This window comes from Helicoverpa zea, chromosome 16 (genome assembly GCF_022581195.2).
Source record: "Helicoverpa zea isolate HzStark_Cry1AcR chromosome 16, ilHelZeax1.1, whole genome shotgun sequence".
NCBI lineage: Eukaryota > Metazoa > Arthropoda > Insecta > Lepidoptera > Noctuidae > Helicoverpa > Helicoverpa zea.
This window is the reverse complement of record NC_061467.1, coordinates 1,230,528-1,255,891: the sequence shown is the minus strand read 5'-3', so window position 1 is coordinate 1,255,891 and position 25,364 is coordinate 1,230,528. Positions and strand designations below refer to the sequence as shown.

Sequence of the window (25,364 nt, the reverse complement as noted above, 5' to 3'; positions counted from 1 at the left end):
ATACATAAAAGTCTTCCAAGAAAGGTCATAAAATTAAGTAAAACGTCGCCAACTCGGGAACAGAGAAATAACAAATATGAGTACCTACAAATGGCTACTTTGTAAGCTATAATCTTCTATTATAGTCATCTATTTGGGTTAGTTAGAAACTTCAAAAAATTCGAACCATTTTTTTACAATGGTCACTGTAGCTTTATGCAGCTGTTGATAAATTATAGAAATCTCAAATCGGCACCTAATAACGATTAGAAAATCAAACGTATCACACGTAGGTTAAACGCCTTGGTACATACTACTCATTACATACATCTATCATCCTACATAATTTTTACTACTAATAATTTTTCGCAAACGTCCAGAACAAAGTTACTAGATAGGTACTTAGGGTATCTAAATATTAGTCCAAATCCAAACTAAGAAAATTGCGTCCACAAATATTTGTTAGCGGAACATGGACAAATTAGATGATGATATATTTACATGGTAACTATTGCAAATTACTGAGTAGATCATACCCGGCCTCGAACCCACAAATTTGGTATTGCGTGGGATGCAAGACAATTACAGTCTGGCGTTATTACTTTACCTAACCATATTGTGTTATGGGGTTTTTTTGACGCGAATATGTACCTATACCTTTGTGTAATATTATGTTTCCTTTTCCTAGAAGTTACCGTCTGAATAAATATATAAGTACATAAAGAATTAATGCTATAAGTAGGTACTGAACATAAAAGAATAAGGACGACATGCGACGGAAAGGACGAGAGTAGCCCTGGGCCGAATATAGAAAACCTACACACTGTAGACACCTAGGCACCTAAACATGAATATTGCTAGTAGTTAATGACTAAACAGTTCAATAAAAACACTTTCAAAGCTCAAACAGTAAATAAATCCATTGTACCTAACATTTTTTCTGTCACTGATGTCGTTAAATTTTCAGATTGTAAATCGGTCAAAGAGAACAAACGAATCCAAAGTCCGCGTAGTTTACGATGTCTAGTGTCATTAAAAAGGCTATCTCAGCTGTAATATAACGATTAATGGCCCATCAACTTGTTGTTTAAAAGCCAGTTCTCACAAAGTTAATGTTAGGGCGCTTCTGTAGATAAGCACTTGTCCAGTCTGGCACCTGATGGCTGCTGCCTATTAGTTTTACTCACCTACGAGTTTGAGTCAGAGTTATTTGGTAGGCGCTATGCGCTATGATGCATATCCGTATCCCAGTCTTGAAAATAACATATAAGTATGAAGTAAGATTGAAATTCTACATAGTTTTAATTACGAGGACTATGCAATGGTAAATAACAGCTAGAGGCTATTGTATAGTTTTTTATGACGTTAGAATATGCGGGAATTGCGGTACTAAATCATTGAATAAAATTCCGGCAATTCTAATCAATTACAATGTTTTCGTGACTAAGTACACGTAATACATAATATTACGAATGAAACATAGATGAAACCATGCACCAATGAACATAATGACATGCTTCCAAGGTGGGGGTTGTTATCCCCAAAGATTACGGTAAATTGACCCCTGCCACGCGGTATATTTATCGTTATTGAAACCAGCGCCATCTAGTGGAGAATAGCACTACATTTTAAATGCTGCCACCTGGTGAGCTGAAATAAAACCTGACCATAGACCCAGGAGTTATTGTTTTCATTTACATGTCTTCATGTAACAATTTTAATTTATTTCTGATTATATAAATTGTACAGGCTTATATATTTTAATTTTAGACACTGAAACAACAAATTTTATCAAAAAATTAGAAAAATTTTCAAGAAAACAATAACAATGTCCTATTATGTTCATTACCTACTATTTTGTCTATGCTTTGCTCTATTATTTTCAAAATAATAGAGCAAAGCATAGACAAAATAATATTTTGCGCCTGCGCTCTTGATGGTCTACGCGACATACCTAAAATCATTTTGTGGAAAATTTGAAGTTTGTTGTTATTTGTGACAACTTATAATTCATAATTATTTATGAAAGCTTCGTGCTAATTACCATTCCAGGCGCGGGGAAAGATTTCACTAAGGTGGTTAGCCTGGATGCGTTCCGACACTATACTTCGAGCGGTGTACGGTAGCCATCTTGGAATCGAACAAAGCTTCAGATGTGTAGTTTGTCTGTTTATCAATAATTTTTGTGCATTTTCTTGTAAATAGTTTGTATGTTTAGGATATGTACGGAACGTTCGTCCATATGTGTAAATAGCTATGGCTGCGACAAGGAAATTACAAGGTAATTTGTTATGTTATCAGGTTAGAGATTGATTGACCCCAACCGATGTAGGTACGTGTTCTAGAGCATTATTGTCAATTGATGAGACCTCTGGCGTACTAGAGCCAGGGATAGCGGCCACAATATGTGAAACGTGTGTTATTTACATCGTACAGAACACAACGCGTACAAGTGGTCGGTAAAACTTGACAAACTGCCGACAAACTGCTGCGTTCCTTACGATACAACCACTACTGACACGACTATTGTTATGAAGTATCAGTATTGACAGCCTGGCAATGATTGTAAGGCCTACCCTCAATATTATTGACAAAAACGCGAAGTTCGGAACAGTTTTTAAGTGATACGTGAGTGAAACAGGTTCTTTGCATTAACACAATCATGTGGTTTGCAGGTGAAATAGACAGGTGTTTAAAAAAGGTTACGGAGGGCGTGGAGACGTTCGATGACATCTGGCAGAAGGTACACAATGCGACGAACAGTAACCAAAAGGAGAAGTATGAGGCAGACCTCAAGAAGGAGATCAAGAAGCTTCAGAGGCTACGGGATCAGATCAAGTCGTGGATCGCCTCCGGGGAGATTAAGGATAAGAGTACACTTTTAGAATATAGGAAACTAATAGAAACAGTGAGTTGATACTTTATTATTATTTACTATAACCTAGTTGAGATAGTTGATCAAACATACGGTACAGTCTACCCACCGACTTATATTTGAACACTAATTTGAGCCAACTGCAGTTGTCTTTCTGTTATCAATAGTGTATGTATTGACATTCAAATCAATGTCAATTAGTTGTACACGAGTCTGTTGGTATTAAAACCAAATATTATATTTGGTCTTACATCATAACTTAAAAGTAACAAAACTTTACATGAACTTTCTTATTAGGTTACTATAAGTGCATCAGAATCCATGTGCTATTTTTTGTTATGTACCCTCTCTCGACTGTCTTATGAACCTTGCATGATACTTTTTGTTTATTTATATCCTACCTTCAAATTAATGACACAAATAATATTGTTTTGTTTAAAATAAACTAATTAATTCGCTAACATCAAAACAGATAAGACTAGAAAGAAATTAGTTCAAAATAAGACATAGTTCAATATATCTTTTACCATCGCACCTATAGTGGCTATAAACAATAGTGTTCCAAACTCTTAAGAAAATCCATTTAATTGAAGACACCAAAAAGTCTGCCTGGCATAATTATTATTTGATTATGAAGTTCTAGATATAGACTTGTATATCCAAGTTAAATCTATATATTATATTCACACACCTTTATGCTGGATATTAAAGTTTTAATTCAACTTAAATGACAGATAATACTGAGACTATTCAGTTTATTTAAGTTAGGTTACAACTATTGTAGAGTACATTCACCATAAGAATAGCGATTGTCAAAGTTAGACAATCAATTAGTCGGAAGAACCGTTGGGTACGGCACAATATTGCTTAGAGAACCATCAGTAAATATGTAAATCAAGACCACTGATCATTATTTTCAGCAAAAGCCTTTGCTAATAAAATACACAATGATAGCCTATTGTACTTTCGAAGTGTGGCACTTATTCTAACCTAAAAATATTGACAAATTCCGGGAATCTATCTGGAACAATTAGTACTAGTCCAGCGTAATCGTATTGTAAATTAACTTTGTGAAATGCTTGGAAATCGGTCTGTATGAAAATCTTTTGTAAATCCTCAAAACCATTCACAATTATTTGCCTAGCCTTTCCCGAAGTATGTTGAGCTTGGTTTCCAGTCCTATGTTTTAGTGTCTGCCTATCTGACCTTGTCAACATACTTCAATATATCCGTATTGAAACTCTCTGGTATATCTTCAAAGAGTTCTTCTTTTATATCTTCATGGAAACACTGGCTTCTCCCAGTGAGTCCAGAATGTCCTACTCTTATGCCCTTCGTTCCAACTAACCACCATGATGATCAATTTCATTCAATAAATGAAATCTTCCATTACTATTTTACTGGTTAAACTCATTATAGATATGTCAAAAATTAATCATAATTAACGATTCTTGCTTCACTGGAAAATTCTTTGTATTCCATTATTTCAATAGGAATATTAAAGTCTCGAATCAATGAAAACATGTTAATCAAAAGTTTATTGAACAAACTCAACCATAGGTACTTGAATAAGCTTTTTTCAACAATGCCAATTGATTCAGTGCGGGTAGGTTTTTGTTTTCATTCTTTGACATTCGCATTTATTTAAATGACCATGTAAGTTTTATAAGGAACTCTTTGTAAACACGAAAGAATCCCTTAAAATATGTAGTACATATTTTAAGGGATTCTTTCGTGTTTACAAATTTAACAAATTTGTGATTTTAGGCTCTCAGATATTTAAAAAATCATCCCTTTTAAATAATTTATGCAATTCATATGCCTAATTCAAGACTCAAAAAACGTATCAGATAATAATTATAGACACACCCCCAAGTTTCATAACAATACGAGCATAGTGGTCTATCTTACAATCAGTGACACAATCCCTTATCACTTAGATAAACTTACATGTCGTTATTCGCGCTAAGGTACAAGTCACGCTTTCAGTGTACGTCCTCAGAGGTTCCAAGTTATTCAAACCTCATTTATTATTACGCTTTATAACTCGGTTTGTTGTCTACGGGAACATTCAACCTCATTTTTAGCGCGTAAAGTAGAACCTAGATTACTTATTCAACTTATTAGTACTTGTGAGTACAACCTCATTATCAGCGCCATTTAAGAAGTACCTTTCACGGCCTTATCAATAAAAGAAAAGGTACGCCGTTCGGAAACTTGGTTTTCCTCATTTTTCTTTGTAAACAGAAACCTTTGCGATACAATAGGAGTTTTTGCTTCTTGTAAAGCTTTCCCGGAGGCTGAAATAATGCGGCATCATGATGCCAATCGATACGATATCTTGTAAACAATCTAGAATGCATTAGATACATGGCTGACATAGATAAAACTGATTTAAATTCACAGTCAACATTCGGACTAATGTAACAACGCTGTAAAACTGTTTACGTGTTCTCTCATGTCCCCAATGTATTATTTAGGTTGAAACCTTTTGAATGTCATCATAAAATCATAATTGATTGAATAATTTTATTTCTGTAACGAGTTTGTTGTCGTCAAAAATACGTTCAAGGAAAAAAAATAAGTTCATTTTTGAAAGCACTTACCTACTATGTTTGATCTTTATTAAATAACAAACAAAATAAAAACCAAAGATGCCAAAGGTAACATGTAGAATTGATAATAATTACGTCGAAAACAACAAGTCTATTAATATAAATGTTATGATTCTAAAGGTTAAAGTTTCAACTAAACCATTTCCCGCCATTTTATTTCACACGTTGAATTCAGACTACTTTTTTATTGCGACAAAGGTTTATTCGTGTTCTCGGTGTATTGTTTTCTGATTGTGTTTTTTTCGTTTTGATTTCTTGTGTGCAAGCATGGAAATAGTCGCATTTCTCCCACTCGATGTGTTAAGTTTTTCTTCTTCTGCTTATGTCCTGAAGCGGAACATTGACTGCATTGAATTGTTGTAGTTTATTGAAGTAGAGGTAAAGCGTTGCGAATGATCTTAGTGGGAGTGTTCGCGGTTCGCGCGAAAACACTTGAGCCATGTTGCGCAGGTCGGCGTGCGCTCGCGAGCCTCGCGACCGCGCCAGCTAGGGAACTTTCCGCAATACTTGGTAAGAGAGCCTTGTTCAGGCTGGAGAATGGTAGGGCAATGTTCACAGGGTGTCCACTTTCAGAGCTAGGTGAAACAATTGGCCAGGGATTTGAAGACCATATCAAAATTTTTCGACATCAAACTTTCGTGACAATATTTGAAAAATATTGATGTATTCTCCATTTATCAGTGGATACCCTGTTATCCGTATTTTGCAGGCCGCACATTGACCATCCTCTAAAGCCATAGTTAACTAGCCTTCATTATTGGAACTTTTGGGAGATATTCTTCTAAACGCTCCAATGTTGACATGTCTGTTAAAACTGGCTGTGGTGAGCGGGCCTTGTGTAGCCAGCCTCTTATTGCGAATCACATTTTAAAACATCAGTTAAGCATAGTTCAGAAGGATTATTTATTAACACAAAACGATAACAGATTTTAAGAAACACAACTTAAACCTTGACTAACATTACATTTATCGAGTTCAGGAGAATATTTCTTAATTTATTTCCGTAAAACAATACCACAATATAACATTACACACCTTTTTTTACAACTGAATCACGTAGGGGTTCCATATTTAATAAATCGGTGTCTAAAACATGTTTCTCTCTGTTTCCAGCAAATGGAAAGGTTTAAAGTAGTGGAACGGGAGACGAAGACGAAGGCGTATTCCAAGGAGGGCCTGGGGGCGGCGCAGAAGCTCGACCCTGCGCAGAAGGAGCGCGAGGAGATGTCCTCGTGGCTCGTCTCCTCCATCGACGCACTTAATTTACAAGTAAGTCATCTAAACATATGTTATATAGCTGAAGAGAGCTGGGAACCTGCTGGTCCTGGTGAAACCTGTACCAGGTAAAAGTGGAGTCAGAACATTTTGCTTCTTTAAAATACAGACAAATACAGCTAATTATTGTACTCACTATACTCTGCCGAAATAAGTGAAAGTTAACTGAACGGCTCACCGAGTTATTTGTGGCCAAATAATAGTACATTCACGAAGGCAACTAGGACATTAAACCCCCCCCCCCCCCCCATTTAACTAAAAAAAACCTTTGCTTACATAACATAATTAATGTTTAACTTCTCACATTGCAGGTTGATCAATTTGAGTCTGAAATAGAGTCACTGCTAGTGGGTAAGAAGAAACGACTGGACAAAGAGAAACAGGACCGCATGGAGGATCTTAAACTCAAGCTGGAGAAGCACAGGTTCCACATAAAGAAGTTAGAGACCCTCCTACGGATGCTGGATAACATGTCCGTTGAAGTTGAACAGGTAAATATTAATATACTTCCCATCATTTATTAATTTAGCAAAAACATGACCATTTACAGGTCTAACCTATTGCAATAGTGTTGCTACTTATTTCTGCTAATTAAAATAAACCTTAGCATTTAGAAACCTCAATAATTATGACAAAAAAAACTAAATAAATCATTTCATCTCATTTCTTGAGTTGGTTTCTGTGTTTCTTAACAGAATATATTTCATTTACAATCAGCTTTGCAGTTCTGAAGTTCCGATAAAGAAGTATTTGATGCCTTACGCATGCGCAGTGTTTTGTTTTTAAGAAGCCCATATTTTATTGTGATTATATCTTTTAATTATCTAATTGTGCTTGAAAGAAGAACAAAAATCCAAATTATTATTAAATGCAGCAGTGGGATATGCCATTTCAGCTTAAAGCCCTATAATTATGCTAAAATCTCCAAATATGTATTTATTTACAACAAGTATTTACTGAAAAAGTGATTATGCCCAAGGTTGGCAACATTGTCCCAATATATTTATTTAATTGTGTTCAAAATTATTGGAATAAAATCTCAAGTCTAAGCAGTGTTCGCTGGTCCCACAGATAAAGAGGATAAAGGAGGACGTGGAGTACTACATCGACTCGTCACAAGACCCTGGCTTCGAGGAGAACGAGTACATCTACGACGACATCCGGGGGCTGGACGACATCGAGCTCAGCGGCGTCGGCCTGCCCTCCTCAGCCACCACCGACAGCAACAACAGCAACGACTCCGCAGGATCTCCTACTAGCATGCTCTCAGGTAATAGCAATTATCTATATTTCACTAATATCGCTGAAAAGGGGAATTAATGCCAGGGACTGTCTGGTCCGACTTTATACGGTATAAGATAGTATATTTATCGAGAAAGGGCATGTAATTTATTTATGACTAACAATAAAAAATATATAAGATGTTTTATCCCGGTAGCCGAAGCAGCTCTCACGACCATTTAACCGCAAATAAAGAATCCACAATTTCCGAAACCTCTAAAGTTTTTTAAAAAAAATACCTCTTAGCAACGAGGTTAGATAGCCCATTTAACCAGAAAGGGTATATACTACTTTTTTCAGGGTGCGCGAAGTAGTCCACGGATAACAGGTGAATCCGCTGACGAGTCTAGTAGTTAATATTCTGACTTACATACCCTTCAGAAGGTTCAGAAAATCGGTGTTCTGATTCGCAGAATAAATATTATTCAAAGCATTTTTATTATCCATTCCAGGTACAAGTCCAGTAACATCACCAACGTTAGAGGTACACAATCACTCCACAGACTCCATAGACGTGGAAAAAAAGAAAAAAGAAGAGATCATAACCAAAGTGAGTAGTCACGCACACATGCATAGCTCATACCATTACACATATAATATTTATTATCCATTATCTTGTCTAAAAAGTACTGCTTCGTGGAGTTTTGATGTGGATTTTCCAAATTTATTATTACTTATGATTAGTTTTGGGTTCTTGTAATCGACTGTTTTTTTTTGTTGTCGATGGTCGCATCTTATAATGTTCTGAAAGTTTAATACGTTTAACTAAATTGTTATTCGTGTTAGCTTTATTCGCCAATGTAAGGCACATAATTTTACTCAAACGAAATCCAAAAAATATATTTTTTGATGTCCAAAACTAAAGCCAAGTGTTGATTTGAAAAATAACTAAATGTTGTAAACATGTCTAGAACAACACGGGCGTTAAATGCATATTTTCCAAAAAGCCGCATGCTAACATAGTTTTGTTATATGAAAACTATAACAAATGTGATTTCCGCCCTTGTAAGGAGGGTGAGCTCATACGCCCTTTTTGTTCTAGGTGTGCGATCTGTCTTTTTCACCGACGATTCATACAAACTTGGTAAGTTTGACTTTTATTATTTAATCACATTTAAGTCTCAAAGACTGTTTTCAAGACCCCTTAAAAATACAACAAAGAGTGAATTTTCTTCGATTTTTTTCTTCATAAAAAAATCATGAATTTGTAACTCGATTCCTTCTGAAAAAATACAGAAAGTTTAACAACGAATTTTCATCATTTTTATTCACAAGAAAGTGGTGAATTTTTAACTTTAGCCCTTCAAAAGTTGTTGAAATCCCATTAAATTAGATTTCCTTTCTAAAGGAACCCAAAACCAATCTTTCTGTCGTGTAAATGATATTGTGTTGATATATTTGCAGCCGGTAAAACCTCTGCCGCTGCGCGCGGTGAACGCGGGCGTCAGTAACAGCACGTGTAACGTTAGTTCCTTGCTCAATAACTCCGCAGCATCCACCAATAGGTCAGTCCGGTGACACAACTCTTACTTACCAACTTTTATTTTTATTGCCCACCGTTTTTTCTTCTTTTTTTTTTGGAGAGAGGATTATTTCAATGAGGTTCTTGTAAACACTCGTACTCAGCTGCATAGACTGTATGCCGACCGACCCTAACGTAGTTGGGAAAAGGCTAGGCAGCTGATGATAATGACGTTTATTTTTATAAATAGTACCTAAAAATAATGTAACAGCTAGCTAAAATAATAAGAGCATTTTTCTACACGATTGCAAAAAAAGGTTAAATTACAAATACCCAAATTGGTTATTTATTCACGTAGAAACAATCGTAGAAAAAATCTGTGAATGCATCTCTTATGGGTTCAATTTCAAGGAAAACATTTCATAATGTATTGTAGAATGCTGTGCGTTAAAACTGAAAAAAATATTCAGGTGTTCCTAAATCATATTTATACACTCCATTACAAAAGTCTATTATTTGTGTATTGCTGCGAGACGCTTTGTAATCAATTGTACGATATTTCATTGAAATAATCCTCAGAACACTTAAATATGAAGTAGATTTGAAATTCACTTTAACTATGAGAATACAAAAACGAGCTAGCTGCAAAGGTTTTTTGTTCTCATCTCATTGCGCGCATGATCAAGCTCATTTTAGAATAATTTAATTATTATCTGATATCAAATTAGACAATTTGTAGCTTTTAAAGTTACAATGGTTTGTTGGCAACTTTGTATGTATTTCTTCAGTAAACACAGGAACTCGTTATTGCATACACTAAAATAATTTTATATTAAGTTTAAAAAAGTTATCCGCAAAAACAAAATTGCCGCTTAAAATTGTACCCTTAAAAGCTTAGCAATGGCCGTTAGCGACATCTCTTCAAATCTCAATGAAATATCTAGCAGACGTATCCGAGACGTAACTGCATTCAATATTGATCTCTAAGATGCAAGCAATAAGTGTCACGTTTCATTGGAAAACCTTCGATGTGCATACTCATAATAATTTATACATGCTGTTATTGATTTTATGTGATTCTATTTATAAATGATAGTGTTAGTTACTCGCGGTATCAGGACGCACGTTTTACTTGCTGATAAGAATTTTCTTTAGTTAAATATCTTTCGTTGAAGTCGGTAAAATAAGGTGTTTGAATGTGTTTGTAAATATACGGATTTGTTTCGCGTCAACAAGTGTCTTGCATTCAAGGTTAAGTTAGCAAGATAGTTTGTTAGTATTAACTTGCTACTTTTTCTAATCTTGTGTTCTGCTTAGCAAGTATTAAACGTCACGTCGTTTTCTTAAAAGTTTAAGTTTATACATTTGTGAAGTATGCAACAAGTGGTATATTTCTGTCAGGATATTTAGTTCGAATATACATTCAATTAAGTTTCTGTATTCAAATATTAGTGGAGTATGCAACTCGTGGTTTCATAGAACAGTGATTAGGGTAACGGTATGTCCTAAGTGATCGATCTGGAAGCGAACGCGATACTAAAACAACAAATAGTCGATTTCTTTAAGAGTACTCGCACTGCAGACTACATAGTCGGCCAACAGTTGATCAGATGGATGGTAAAGATATTTTAAAGAAAATCTACCTACTCGAATCAAAGTTATCACCCTGTCAATGCGCACTACCATTAATTTTCATACTGTTTTGAGCCCAAACAAAGGTTTGCAGTGTACTTAAAGTGTATTTGAGTACGCTTCGCTTCGCATTGATTTAACCACTCAGGACGTACCCTCAGCTTTGAGATGTGGGGACTTGTAGCACTAACAGTTGCGTGACTGGTGTTGTGTATGCGCAGCGTGGGCGTGGCGGGCGGCGCCGCCAGCCCGCCGCACGCGCGGCCTAGCGGGCCGCCGCCGCAGCACACCAACAACAGTACCGGTGAGTTACGCGCTACCTGTATGTGTTACATATGTGTATCAACTTACCCAGTGTCTCTAATGACCCCGTACTCGTATAAAACCCTAACCGTCAGTTGCACAAAGGTCCATTAAAATTAAAACTTCATTAAATCTATTGCTATCACCTATTATCTTGTTGACAAAGAAAGAACTTTGATGGACCTTTGTGCAACTGACGGTATGTCTCTAATAACCCCCTACTCATTTAGTATAATTAAAAATTGTGGCGTGAATGTCTGTTAGCAAGCTTAGTGGTGTAACTGACTTTATGTTGTGAAAATAAATGGCACGACGCTACCTTATCATAGCACCTGTTCCAGCAGGCTATGCTGTGTTTATAGTATACTCAATGGACCTTAAACTTCACATTCGCTTGTCTTCGTTACTAACTCTTGTAATAACCATACCAGTAAATTCTACATAAAACTCAATCTAACAATTTGCACTACAAAACCTTTTCACAATTACCTCGGAAACAATAGATACTCAACATACTGAGTGCAGAGTGCACTAGTAGGTTGACACTCAACAGCTGTTAGACACGTGTACCTAGCACTAACACTTTATGACACGTGACACTATAACATAGTAAACACTTGTGAGACACAGTTGTTAGGTATAGTTTATATTGTTTCATGTAAATTATGTCAGCTGTAAAAGTCGATAATAAATAAATAAGTATTAATACTTCTGAATGTCATGGAGATTGTAATCTATGTTAAAGATAGGTGTTAAATATTCTATTCAGTCAGAATGCTTGTAGGTCATCTTTGTTATGAATTTCAGTTCTTTTGTCATGTCTATTTTACATACCCTATTGTGTGTATATCTATCGTATTAAAACGTATGCATTTTACTGAAAGTGTATAGTTTTGTGCGTCAACCGCAAACTTTCACTCGTTTATTTAAGGAATTGGCAGAATATTGTAATAACATGTACGTTCGCTGAAATAAGGAAGCGCCCTGACACGTTTGACTAACTAAACAATAAAGCTTGCCAAATGTAGCTCGTGTAACTGGCTACCGAACTACAGAACTGCTCATTACTGTCATCTCTATATCAAATATACGATTTAAAACTTCACCAACAAACTAATTGACATGTCGTAATTTAAAATTATCGTCACATTTTTCCCACACTTAATTAAATAATAATGATTTGCTTCTAACCGCAAATTGTGGTCGCACCAACAATTGCAAGCCAACAAGCCACATTACGACTTCCTCTAGGCACGATAACAACACAAATAAACACTAGTTAGGCATAATTAAAACTCACGTTATCATTACAACTGCGCGCGATAACGTACGCTTCCATTGTTTACAAAATAAACAAAACGTTTATCGACACCAATGAATGGAACACGGCCACCGACAAACTCATTACGAAAACGATTAATCGTACATTGGCATTCCGCCAATATTCGTAAAATTTGCTCAAAACTGGCCGTAAGCCAGAGCGATGACATGGCGAGCGTCGGCTCAGTCACTAGGCTGTATCGGACGAGACCTGTGCCTAACTTTAGAATTAATTAAGAAAACATAATAACAATGGTTTCCCGCGCGAATGTACGATAAATATGGACGATGGTAAACATATTATTGTTGAGTGTGTTGTGTGTGCATGTATTCTTGCAATGTTTCGGACTTGAAGTAATCCTGGTATGTAGAAAACTGCGTAGTTTGATGTTTGTGTGGTTTCCGTGAACTTGGATGGCGTGTTATATAATTTTCTTGTTATGGTGCGTTGCTGGGGTATGGGAAGCGCCTATTGTTCGGTTCACCATGGCTGTTACAAGGTGAGCCAGGGCTTGTCAAGGCCACGTCATACAAAGCTGTCTCAACAGCTACAAATTGTTTAGAATTAGCGTTACAGTGCGTCCGGAAGTCTTTGTTCGAGTAGTTTTTATTTTGACAGCTGTAATGCCTGTAACGTCAACTTACTACGCCTCGAGATTGTAATCTTGACATTGCAGAGCAATATTTATGTTTATAATTTGTATGTTTTTTGTATTTAACCAGTAACACGTGTAATTTAGTTAGCAAGGTTTGTAAATCTGAAGTGAAAATTGAAAGAGTTTCAATAATAATAGTTTTCTCTCCTCTCCCTTGGCACGTTGACTATCATACATTTTTGGCCCACTGCACTGCTTTGTTTTCATCAGCTGTGATTATTTATTATGATTTGAAAGTATTATTTATTTATGCTTTTTTATAAGTTTTCTTTCTTTTTTCGAGATTTGTGTTTTGTGTACCGTTTCATTAAAAACTCTTTTACTACTTTTTCATTTAATCTTTAAACGGTCTATAGGGCCTCGTATCATGCCAAGTAACAAAATATAAAATTACTTACTACACACAAATTATTTTACAGCCACATCAAGCTAAACATATTTGACATCTTTATTCCATAATTATGAGAAGCCATTATTATTATTTATTACCGTTTTTAATACAACAACGTCCGGTCGTCCATCATGCACGATGCATGCGCATTTTATGGCAACACCATTAAAATAATGTTACTTTCAATATATTTACGCGTGTATCGCAATATTGTCGTGTATTTATTTTCGAAAGAGGTCGTTCACATCGATGCGTCATGGTACACGACATTTTCAATATCATAAGAACAAAAAATATAAATCTTTTGAATCTGGGACAGGTGCTACCGAAATACTGTTTCTTTGTTTTGTAAAATATTTAAAAACAAAATACTTACAATGAAAATACATTGTAAGTATTTTTTCTAGGAAGAATAACAGGAAAATAGAGTGGTTTGCATAATATTATGTAGGAACTACTTATATTGTGTACTCCATTCAAACTTCTATGGATTTAAAAAATCATCCTTTTTGACGATTCGTCACATTAAAATATTTATAATTTATTTTTTTCCTGTATTGTTATACCTTTTATGTCAGTGAGATATGGTTGACCAGGTATTACTTTATAAAACCTTTAGGTTCTATTACTAATTATTTTCTACAGTCCAATAAAAAGCTTTCTCGATTGAAGACTGTTCTAGTATTTAAAGTATGACTATAATAATGTCGCTGAAGCAAGTATCGATCCTCTAGCTGGCTGTTAATTATGAATGGCCAGTATTTATTCAGCAAAGGTCAAATAAATGAGGTGGGAAAACGGCCAGTATGTGGTGAAAACTTAGTTACTTTTTATGTCTTGGTGAACAAACAAGTCAGATACGTGGAATTTTGAGTGTTTTCTTCCAACATATTCGCCCTGAAGAAAGGTATTGGTTTCAGTAAATCAATTTCTATCCTTGGTCATTTGTTTAGCACGCTTCGTATAAGCACAGATAACTACATATGTACTGCCTAAGAGTAAGGCTTGATGGAGCGCCTCTGTCGTCAAATGCAAGCGTTAGCTTACCCCCAAAATGCATCCCATTAATATGAAAAAGTCTTGTTTTGCATGATTACTATTCTGGTTCAACTCAGTACAAAAAATAATATTAACAACGACAAATACATTTTGATTAATTTGGTGATGATTCATGGTAGGCGTAAAATTGATTTAGCTATTCTTTTAACGTAATATTTCATATGTTTACCTATCTAAAAGGAAAAATTATATCCGAGCAGTGACCCCGAGTGACCCCGAAATTACTCCCAGCACTGCTCATAAAATTGAGTCACGCAAACCACAAACGTTAAACATTCCAACCGCTAATATTTGTTTGCAAACATACGATTTACTCTACCGCATTCTCTTTTACCTAATACCTCGGCCCGTAGTCTCGTCCCGCGGGAACTACTTCTCGCAGCCAGATGATGATGATTCCTTGTGGGACACGTTGACACCTAGGGGAATATCTGGCTGTTAATATCACTCACGGTGGAACTCTATAACATATATCTGCCCGTTGATTCCTGATTACAGATTGAATTTTGACTTAAGCTCTTTATAAATTACGTCAAATTTCGCAAATCAACGCATAGATCATCCTCCGAGCCTTTTTCCCCAAATATGTTGGGTCGGCTTCCAGTCTAACCGGATGTAGCTGAGTACCAGTGCTTTACAAGGAGCGACTGCCCTATCTGATCCCCTTAACCCAGTTAACCGGGCAACCCAATACCCCTTGGTTAGACTGGTGTCAGAAATCAACGCAAAGATAGTTTATACAAATCAGCAGTTAGCCACACAAATGTAAAATATCTTACGTACGATTCACGTCAAATATCCTTGTAGTTATACTACTGTGGTACATATCTATATATAATAGTGCCCTAGCTACACGTAAGACGTAGTACGTGAGCGAGCTAGTAACGACCACGTGTCAGTGTTTGTAAACACTGTGGCGTGATCGATAAGCGAACACGTTTCTGTTCTAGCTGGACGTTGAGTGCTGTGATAAGGTTTTGTACGTGATGTCGTAGTTTTTAGTGGGTGGTATTGAAGCCGGGGTTGGTATTTGTGTTTTTGAAATTATTAAGATATGGTTTTCGAAGCCATATGCCTGTAGTGTTGTGGGGGGTATTAAAACGGGTGAAGGCAGGAAGACTACTGTACACCTGTTTAAACTGGTAATATTTCCCAGAATGCCTGTAATAAATTGATAAACCAAAATGATTTTCTTTAAGTGACGTTATCTAATGACTTAGTTTTCTTGAAAGTACACTTGTTATCATGAAAATTGAAAATTATTTTAATAAAATATTTTTTAGGTTCAGTATCTAGTATCTACGGAGCCTTTAAAGTACAAACAATGAAAAAAATAATTCTCTTTATCAAATTTGTATAGATTATCTTTACGAAAATTTGCTTGGCGGGGGTCATAAATATCATTAGTCGATAATATATAATGAGAGTGATTTGCTATTTAATAGTGTTGATTTTCTTTGTTGAATGTAGTGTGTGTTTACAGAAGTAGTGGAGAATGGTCCGGTGTCGACAACACCCGCGCACACGGCCACGCATCTACCGCCTGCGCCCGCGCAACCACCGCCAGTGAGTATCACCACGATATTACTAATATTAAAATACACATTATTTTATTTAAATATAAAGATTGAGCGATTTAAAATCAGTAAATTACATAAAATAAAGTATAATTTGATTGAACTGCTGATTGAAATACAGCGGGCAATTTTTTTGTCTATACATAGAAATTTTATAATATTTTGGCTGTATTTTATTATTTTCCACGATAATTCAGATAAATTTAAATTATTGTGGACAGCTTAATAGTCTTTCAGCTAAATAACACAGATTAATTATTTGAACATTCCGATTTAAAAGTCAAAGGCTTTTTTTTAATTTCATATAGGCCTATGTAAGCTCTTTCGAATCGTCAAACTAGTTGCTCGGTTCCAACGAGTTGGTCTCATGGAGAAGAACCGGCAAGAAATTCCATAGGCACTCTTTTCAAAATTATTTTTTATACAGTTTATTCTTACATATTAAATAGTGTAAAAAGAACTAAAATGTAATTGTATGTTGTTGTAATAGTATATTTATACTTTTGCAGACGTCAAAGAGTTCGTCGGTGCCGCTGCTGGGGCCGGGCGCGGAGCCGGCGTCGCCGCTCACCGTCAACGGGCCCAGCCAGCCGCAGCACCACACGCCACAGCACCAACCTAACAAGTCAGTATACTTCATATTTTAGTACTACATTCTACCCGCTGTTTCACCCACGTTCCGAGGGAAGATATTCCCGTAATCGTATAGGGACCCCAAATAACTGGGTACAGGGCAGGAAGAAGTATAGGGACAAATGCCGTTTAATGGTTTTAAGATCACTCACCAATTTTCAGCCGAATCGGTTCAGCCTTTCGTGATTTATAAACAGAGTAAAATCATACCAAATAGTGTTTCCATGTGATGCCAAACTATCTGAAGAAATTGGCGTTCATTTGTATCTTGGTATAAAAAAATGTTTCGCTGGCAGCAACAAATACAGAATTTAAAAGTACAGTGATTGTAACCTAAAACTTACATACTCATTATTTTGCATACATTATATTATGTGATGCTTGCAAATCAATAAAGTGTAATGTTACTAAAATCCTTACTAATATTATAAATCGGAAAGTGAGTTTGTTTGTTTGTTTGTTTGTTTGTTCCGCTTTCACGCCGTAACTACTGAACCGATTGCTTTGAAATTTTGCAGACGTAAAGTTAGAAGTCCGGATTAAATAATAGGGTACTTTTTATCCCGAAAAAAATAGATATTCCCGAGGGAAAACAAAAATATTGTTTGCTTGATGGATGGATTGTAGATGGCGCTGTGTGTCGTTTAAAACAAGGTAATATATTGCAAACGAATATAAACATGTAAATTTAGAAGCTAAATGATACGATAATGAATCCCCGAAAATGAGGAATTCCCGAGGGATGATGTACAATTTGTTTAAGCGTCTAAACTGTTTTTTTTTACATCTACTTATATATTGCAAACGAATATGAACATATAAATTTAGAAGCTAAATGATACGATAATGAATCCTCGAAAATGAGGAATTCCCGAGGGATGACGTACGATTTGTTTTATCGTCTTAACTGTTTTTTTTACATCAACTTATCCTGAATTAACTATAATTCAACGAATTACTAATTGGTATAAGTATTAGTTAAGTTATTTCGTTCTTGAGGTATGCGATAGATGGCGCTGGGTGTTTTTAAAACGTGGTAACGATGTGTTTTTAAAATACATAAGAAGTGGAATGATAGCTTTTTAAAACGTGGTGACGTTGTTTTTTTTAAGATACGTAAGAAGTGCAATGATATCTCGCGCTTTAACCTGTAGCTCATTGTTCAATCGCGAGCTTCCCGATAGCTCGATAGATGGCGTTGTGCTTTTCTGTATCGTGGTGTTAAGCTTCGCCGCGAATTAGTCTGTTTTGAAATCAGTGGGGCCCAGTAGCGCCAGGGCCAGCCGCGGCTGCGGGTTGTTCGAAAGAGGTACCGCGGCCCTGGTATATAAAAGGCCTAGGACGGAACACGACGATTTTAGTCAGTAAGAGTCTGACACTCCCTCACCGCTGCTAACCCACAGCGGGAGGGGTGAACCGAATTCCACGCGGGCGAAGCCGCGGGCGGAAAGCTAGTATAATATATGGGAGCGCAACAAAAGTATCCTATTACATAAATTCGCAATGAACTCGATAGCTGTGTAATGTAGGTCAGGAGTAGTGTACAAGGTCATTAGATCAACCTTACTACAAGTTCACTAGGTCAGGTATACAATACTAGGTTACGTTCTAGTGTTTATATGGGTCACTGGGATCTTTGAGATTTCTTGCTAGTATTTTGAATTTACGTATGGTCTCAAGAAATTAGAATTCAATTAGCACTATAAATGCGAAATTATTTTTTGATCTGAGCATGTAGTTATTTTAATATCTTGAATTTAAGTGGTCAAATTGATGATGATGCAGATTGATAATGAGTTAGTCTGATACTCCTATGAGGTGATGAGATTGAATTTCAAATTAGAACCTTTTCTGGGTGTTATGGGAGTCCAAAATCTTAAAGATTTGCTCGAAAGTTTGAAATGGCTCTTTTTAAAAACTAGTGTTTGATTTGTTGGTTATAACTTATTGTTGTGTCTTCCAGTGGTCGAGTAAGCGAGTCGTCGAGTACGGCGGGCGCGGCGCCGGGCAGCGGCACGGCGTCGCTCAAGAGCATGGCGCAGCAGGCCGTGCAGCGAGCCGGCCTCGACCAGCACCATCCACAGGTTGGACGCAACACCTTAACTACTACCATATAGCCGGCAATACACGGACCGCTTCAAGCAGTCAGGGGCGACAGCTTCAAGCTGTCTTGTGCTTGTGTTTTTTTTTTTTGTTGGTAGTAAATCATCAAATGACTCACTGCGGTTGCAGAGTGAAGAAGTGTCCAGACTATCCATCATATTCCTTCTTCCCTTTATATACCAGGGCCGCGGTAACTTTTTCGAACAATCCCGCAACTCCTGGTAGGCTTTGTCTCTACTGGGACTCATAGGATCTGACTCTCTTTGAGGAGTTGCAAGAGATCTCGGGTTCGATTTCCGGATGGGGTCGACATAGCTTTGTGAATTTTTGAAACTGTCACAAAGCAGCCTACAGTCTGAAAGTTCGTCGTCTGCTCAAATGCTGTTCACTATAGTGTCTTACGCAGCTGTTGTATCTCCTTGTATGAGTACAGCAGTCGTTTATATGCTAACCTTATATTATTAATTTATAGTAAGTGTTCATAATATGTACTAAAATAATGTTATATATATAATAGATAATATTTTCGCTATTGTCCACCTAGTTAATGAATATTATGGTTGTGTGTTGCAGAGCGTCCGTCGCGGCGCGATGCTGGCGGCGGCGCACATCCCGCCGCTGCTGGGCGTGGCGCCGCTCGGCCCGCTGCCGCTCAACTCGGTAAGACCATGCGGGGTTACGGCCTGAAGCTCTACAGCACTACCATTTTATTTACTAAATCATCACCTAACTGAACATTACTGAAGTTTAACATTTGTCTTCTCGCGCATTAGGTGCGTACAGATCTTGTCGAGAACCATTTCTTTTTCTAAATTCGCTGCTGCGGACTTCACAATAGACAAAAATATAAACAAAACTATTGTACATGCACAAGGCGTCAAATGACTAACTTCAAATTTGGTTTGGTGCAATTCAACACCTAAAATTTTAGTTAAGAAGTACCCACTTATGGATTTTTACCATATTATTTTGGTAAAATCCATTCTTGAATAATGAGTCTAAACCTTTCTTTGATTTTAAAGATGTGTTATCTTTTCTTCATAATAGGAGAGCAAAACCTCTAAAAAAGCATGTTCATCATCATATCACTCGAGGCGCCACATTAACCTGTACCTTAGCCTTATCAAATTAATGATACTGATATATTTGCAGGAACATCAGCTACAATTCCAAATGTTGGAGTCTTCGTTCTACCACATGCCCCACCCGTCCGACTCGGAGCGAATGAGGGTGTACCTCCCCAGAAATATATGCCAGACGCCCTTATATTATAACCAGGTCAGTTGGAAGATAAACTGGGATTTGGGACTGAAATATTGGTGGTGGTTGTGAAAATAATAATAACAAAAACTCAGATAAAACTATCTGATCTGTTCTTTTGACGTTTTTTTGAAAATCTGTGATATCTGTATGAAATAAAACATCTTAGATGTGTCCTATGACAAACACAAAATATACAAAAGTTTTACAAATCTTTTTTTACTGCCATGCGTGATATTGTACTTTTTCTTTGTGTGATACGATTATTACGTATTATGCACATAATAATTTATTTTGGCCTGATATAAAATGCCACAATATAAGTTAACATTGCTATGCCTATGTTCGCAGGTGCTGCTACCGCACTCAGACTCAGTGGAGTTCTTCCAGCGTCTGTCGACAGAGACGTTATTCTTCGTGTTCTACTACATGGAGGGCACGAAGGCGCAGTACCTCGCCGCCAAGGCGCTGAAGAAGCAGAGCTGGCGCTTCCACACCAAGTACATGATGTGGTTCCAGAGGCACGAGGAGCCCAAGGTCATTAATGAGGAGTATGAACAGGTAATGCCATCACGCACCTTCTATACTGTAATGACTGTTCCCAATATTCTAATTATCTGTTGATTTGCTAACTAGAGACCGAATTTTGCAATGAATTTGAAATTTGAATTTTGACAATGATATCATACAAGAAATGTTGAATAAGATAATAATAAAGTTATTGGCACGGATATTGAGCCCTGACCTTCACCTGCGCAGAAGCTTTTTATTGGTTTATTGCCTTATGTGAACAGTGCGCAAAGCGATCCCTACTCTTCCGCCGAGAGCTCAATATCCGTGCCGATAACTATACATTTGGCCAACTTACATTGGGAAGACATAGGATTAAAATTGCCAAAGAACATTCAAACTTATCTCGTAAGACTAATCGACATAACTATAGTAGACTACCAAGCGATCAGTGAGCTTTAATCGGTAGCCAGATACTCCATTCCTTCCGATGTGTGTTGGTCATTAGAAGTACTTGCTCAACTAGTAACATGTGTCATGTTTGGTTGCAGGGCACATATATCTACTTTGACTACGAGAAGTGGGGCCAGCGCAAGAAGGAGGGCTTCACGTTCGAGTATAAGTACTTAGAGGACCGTGACTTGAACTGAGCGTGACAGTGTTGTGTGCCGCGCCGCCGCCTCCATTCCTGCCGCAGTGCTGCGACCGCCGCTGTGCCGAGCTGTGCCGTGCCGGGCCGAGCTGTGCCGAGCTGTGCCGACGGCTCTCGCGGGCGAGGGCCGCCCGACGCCCCACTCTAACTTAAAACATAGTGTATTCGAACATATTCTGGCAGTTTTGTAAAATGGAATTATTTGTGGGACGAGTCAGTCAGTATTTGAAGCCGAAGTGTTTGTAAACTGTACACAAGAACGAACAAGCGAAAGATAACGTGAAGATTAGTTTCAGCCATACAAGGTTGTTAGTAGCGAAACATGTGATATTGTTATAGGCGCCCGGGCCGGCCTCGACACTCCGACACTTGACACTCACACCGCGACACTCGCTGTCTGCGCGACACGTGCAGTGGCCGCGGAACACGATGCTGATGCTGTGCTGTCGCGCAGACAGCGCCGCGTCGCACTTCACTGACAACTTCATACAAATCTCCATTGATTGGCAAACGCACATTCTAATTGTATTACTTTATGGAGTACTGTGGACGTGAGGCTTTAATATTTTATTTATCAGACGTATGTTCGGCTTGACCGCGAAGTCAAACGAAGGTCGATTCGAGGACGTCCCGGGTCATTTGTTTTTTAACTTGTGTATAGACATTGGAATAGTTTGAAATTATTTTAAGTGCTAGCTGTCGCGCACCCCGCCCTTTGTATTTGTGATCTTAATTTTTGTAGACTGACTAGTTTTCTTATAATTGTGATCAATACTGACTCGTGTCAGCGTTCCTGCGAGGGCGAGGTGCGGCTCAGCTAGATACCTAAATATAACTACAATAAGGACCTCCAGTGTGATTTCATTAGTTTGCTAAGTAATACACTTTTTCACCTCCAAATTATGTATATTTTAGTTAGTGCATTTAAATTTGAACAAAAGTTAAATTATGTAAGAGCATGCATGTCACACTGCCAATGTATTATATTATTGGATAGATATTATGGTATATATTATAAATTGTACTTATTTATTGTTTGTGATAAATTAATTGTGATGCACCGGCACCGCTTTGTATCGAGGTGAAAGAGTATATTATCGAGGGTAATGTGAACACGAACGCAACAGAGCTACTGCCAGATGAGTGAGATGTACCAACACGTCTTGTTTCCATTGTTCGTCTGACCATAGTGTAATTTTGTATTGAAATTGAATGATAATGTAACGTAGCACACGCGTCGCGCAGCTCAATTAGATTCGCGTCGCCGGCGTGTTGGTGCCGCGTGGCGCACGAGTGCGGACGTGTGCGGCACGCGTGGCGACGCGTGGCGCTCGTGTGGCACACGTGTCGGCGACTCGTAGTGAAGCGGTAGGTAAGCGGTAACTGCGCGCGATCTCGTTTATTACGTGCGTAATGTTGATAGTTTTCACTTTTGTAAAAAGTCTATCGTGAGAGCAGATGAGATGTGGTAAATAATTTAAAAAATTATCTGTACAGTTCTATTTGTATAGAAATAATAAATAACGATTAAAAAAATTTAAAACAACGTTGTGATTTCTTCCTAAACGCTTAGTTTTAAGTGCGTCGGTTTTTACAAGTGCGCGCCGAGTTTAAGGGCGCCACGCGATTTACGCATTTCTTTTTTTTTTAATTTATTTTTTTATAGAAAGAAATGACTGTTTACTTTTAGAATAAACTGTAAGAAAGCATTGAAAAAATTTGTTTCGTTTGAGGATTCGCTCTGATTCCCAATACTCTATGAAAACTTAATTTACTGTGAGAAACACGCAAGTGTTTGCACTGCATTGGAGTACCAATGCAATATACATATACCTACTACAAAGTGATTTGAAGATCATGATGAAAATAAACAACATTTTGCTGCTGCCACGATTACTCTATTATGAATTTAAACTTCGAGAAAGCAACTGCACCAGCTGCTGAAAAGAGAGTAAGTATTAAAGAGAGAAACGGTAAGTAAATCATAAGTTCTAAAGTAAACAAAAGCTTATAAAATACATATTTTGCAAAAAAAAACGGGCGCCTAAGGGTCGATTTATACTAGCACAGAGCCGAAGCGCATCGAAGCGTCAATTTTTTTAATTTTTTACAACTAAAGCGAAGCCGTTGCGTTTTCGCTTTTTCGTAACCACCTAAACTTGGTCGGGTTGCCACGGTCATTCACTTCCTAATGACTTTCGAGCTTTAATCGTATTATCTCATTAATTATCCAATGTACTGATCTGAAATTTTACTGATATACAACTGATCTAAAAAACGAATAATTGACATAACATTCAGTTCATATATCCAATCCAGTGGCTAAATAACACCGCGCTTATCAAGACCGTGCTCGTGAAGAACTGAATATCATCATAACTTGTTAAATACTTACAGGATACTAATGAAACTTCAGATACAAGCTTTAAAATAACGTTTAAAGTAAGACTTCTTATTGCGAGTGCTGGGACCAATTGAAATGTTTTTTCATTTAACGAAATAACGAACGACTTCACAAGGATTGCATATAGGGTAGTATGTTACGAACTAGAACTTTAATTGTTAATTATATATATTTTTAGGGTTATGTTTCAATTTAGTTGATATGTTTAGAATTTTTATTTACTTCTCTATCGCATTAGGTTAAGATCCTGTAAAGATAGATGTAAGTGTGGAAATATATAAATAAAAAAAAAAAAAAAAAACCTTTAAGATATGCATTATTTTGGTTTTATTATTGCAGAACAAATTTATTTATGTACAAAATATGATAAGAATCCGCTTAACCATTTCAAAGATCTAGCAAACAAAACCAAAACCGTTACCCCAGCAAATTCTCGAATAACTTCGCAACTGAAGAAAGAACAAATACAAAATATGGCACAACATTTACTTTATCTAGACAACTAACAACTAGAAAAAGGTCTGGCTGGCGTAACGTTACGCCAGCAGGAAATGTTTTTGTGAAATAATTAAAAAACTATAATACGCGCAACAAATTTATGAATATAAAAAACTATCTATAAGATTCAAAACTATCTAATAAGATTCAAATGACCATTGTCGACAACATCTGGGGCCCGATTCTCCTAATTTTACTTAAGCGTCATACGATTCACGTTCGACTCGATTCGACTGATATCCAATCCCGACTCGATTACGATTGAAGCGTATGTGGCATTCCGCTATTTTTTCTTTGAAATAAACGTTTTTATCCTTTTCTGTCATTCAATAATGAATAATTTTGTCTGCAAATGATTAACGATTGCAAAATGATTGCACAGCAAACTACCGTATAGACCAAAATCACCAAAATAGCAGACCAATCGCACGCCAATCAAATGTCAATCGAATACGATTGGTCTTATATTAGTAGCAGAATGCCCGATATGGTTAAAACTGCTATTGCGATCATATTGCGATTCGATTTCTATTCGATTTTGACATTATTAACTTAGGAGAATCGGGCCCCTGGCCTGGGTAACGGACACCTCTCACGTGTAGTAATGGGCATCAACAGCAGAGCTATTGAATCACTAGCCAGTTGACGCGTTAGTTCGCTAGTGGGCGCGAGAATGCGCGCGTCTTTTTTAAATCTCCGAAGTAATGTGTGCGTTACGCCGTGGAGTTAAGGTTGAATTTGTTATGTTCAGTTTTGGATAGACGCTTCGATGCGCTTCGACTCTGCACTAGTATAAATCGACCCTAAGAGAATCTTGGTTTTAAGGACTAAATTATTTTTGCCCTCTTATTGGCACTCATATCCTACTCGATAGGGGTT

The 25,364-nt window shown here is 37.0% G+C and overlaps 1 protein-coding gene across 6 annotated transcripts; it reads left to right on the top strand.

Moving 5' to 3' along the window:
- The first annotated feature begins 1,890 nt into the window (after nt 1-1,890).
- Nucleotides 1,891-23,126, top strand: LOC124637350 (CCR4-NOT transcription complex subunit 3). Of its 6 annotated transcripts, none has more exons than XM_047173724.1 (16): nt 1,891-2,260; nt 2,655-2,887; nt 6,583-6,738; nt 7,056-7,235; nt 7,798-8,014; nt 8,478-8,575; nt 9,068-9,109; nt 9,430-9,530; nt 11,341-11,423; nt 16,335-16,414; nt 16,935-17,050; nt 19,022-19,142; nt 19,735-19,821; nt 20,314-20,439; nt 20,773-20,982; nt 21,483-23,126. In XM_047173724.1, the coding sequence occupies exons 1-16, from the start codon at nt 2,236-2,238 to the stop codon at nt 21,579-21,581; spliced, it is 1,974 nt and encodes a 657-aa protein (XP_047029680.1). In that variant the 5' UTR covers nt 1,891-2,235; the 3' UTR covers nt 21,582-23,126. The 6 variants fall into 6 exon arrangements, with proteins under 6 accessions (XP_047029680.1, XP_047029681.1, XP_047029679.1 ...); XM_047173725.1 differs by having other exon boundaries at nt 16,332-16,414; nt 20,323-20,439; XM_047173723.1 differs by having other exon boundaries at nt 16,332-16,414.
- The last annotated feature ends 2,238 nt before the right edge of the window (nt 23,127-25,364 follow it).

Bases quoted from the DNA above. Each gene is read 5' to 3' on its own strand.
- LOC124637350 (XM_047173723.1), top strand. From the start codon at position 2,236: ATGGCTGCGACAAGGAAATTACAAG. The intron at 19,143-19,734 runs GTTGGACGCAAC...TGTGTGTTGCAG, and splicing joins TCGACCAGCACCATCCACAG to AGCGTCCGTCGCGGCGCGAT. The intron at 20,440-20,772 runs GTCAGTTGGAAG...CTATGTTCGCAG, and splicing joins CGCCCTTATATTATAACCAG to GTGCTGCTACCGCACTCAGA.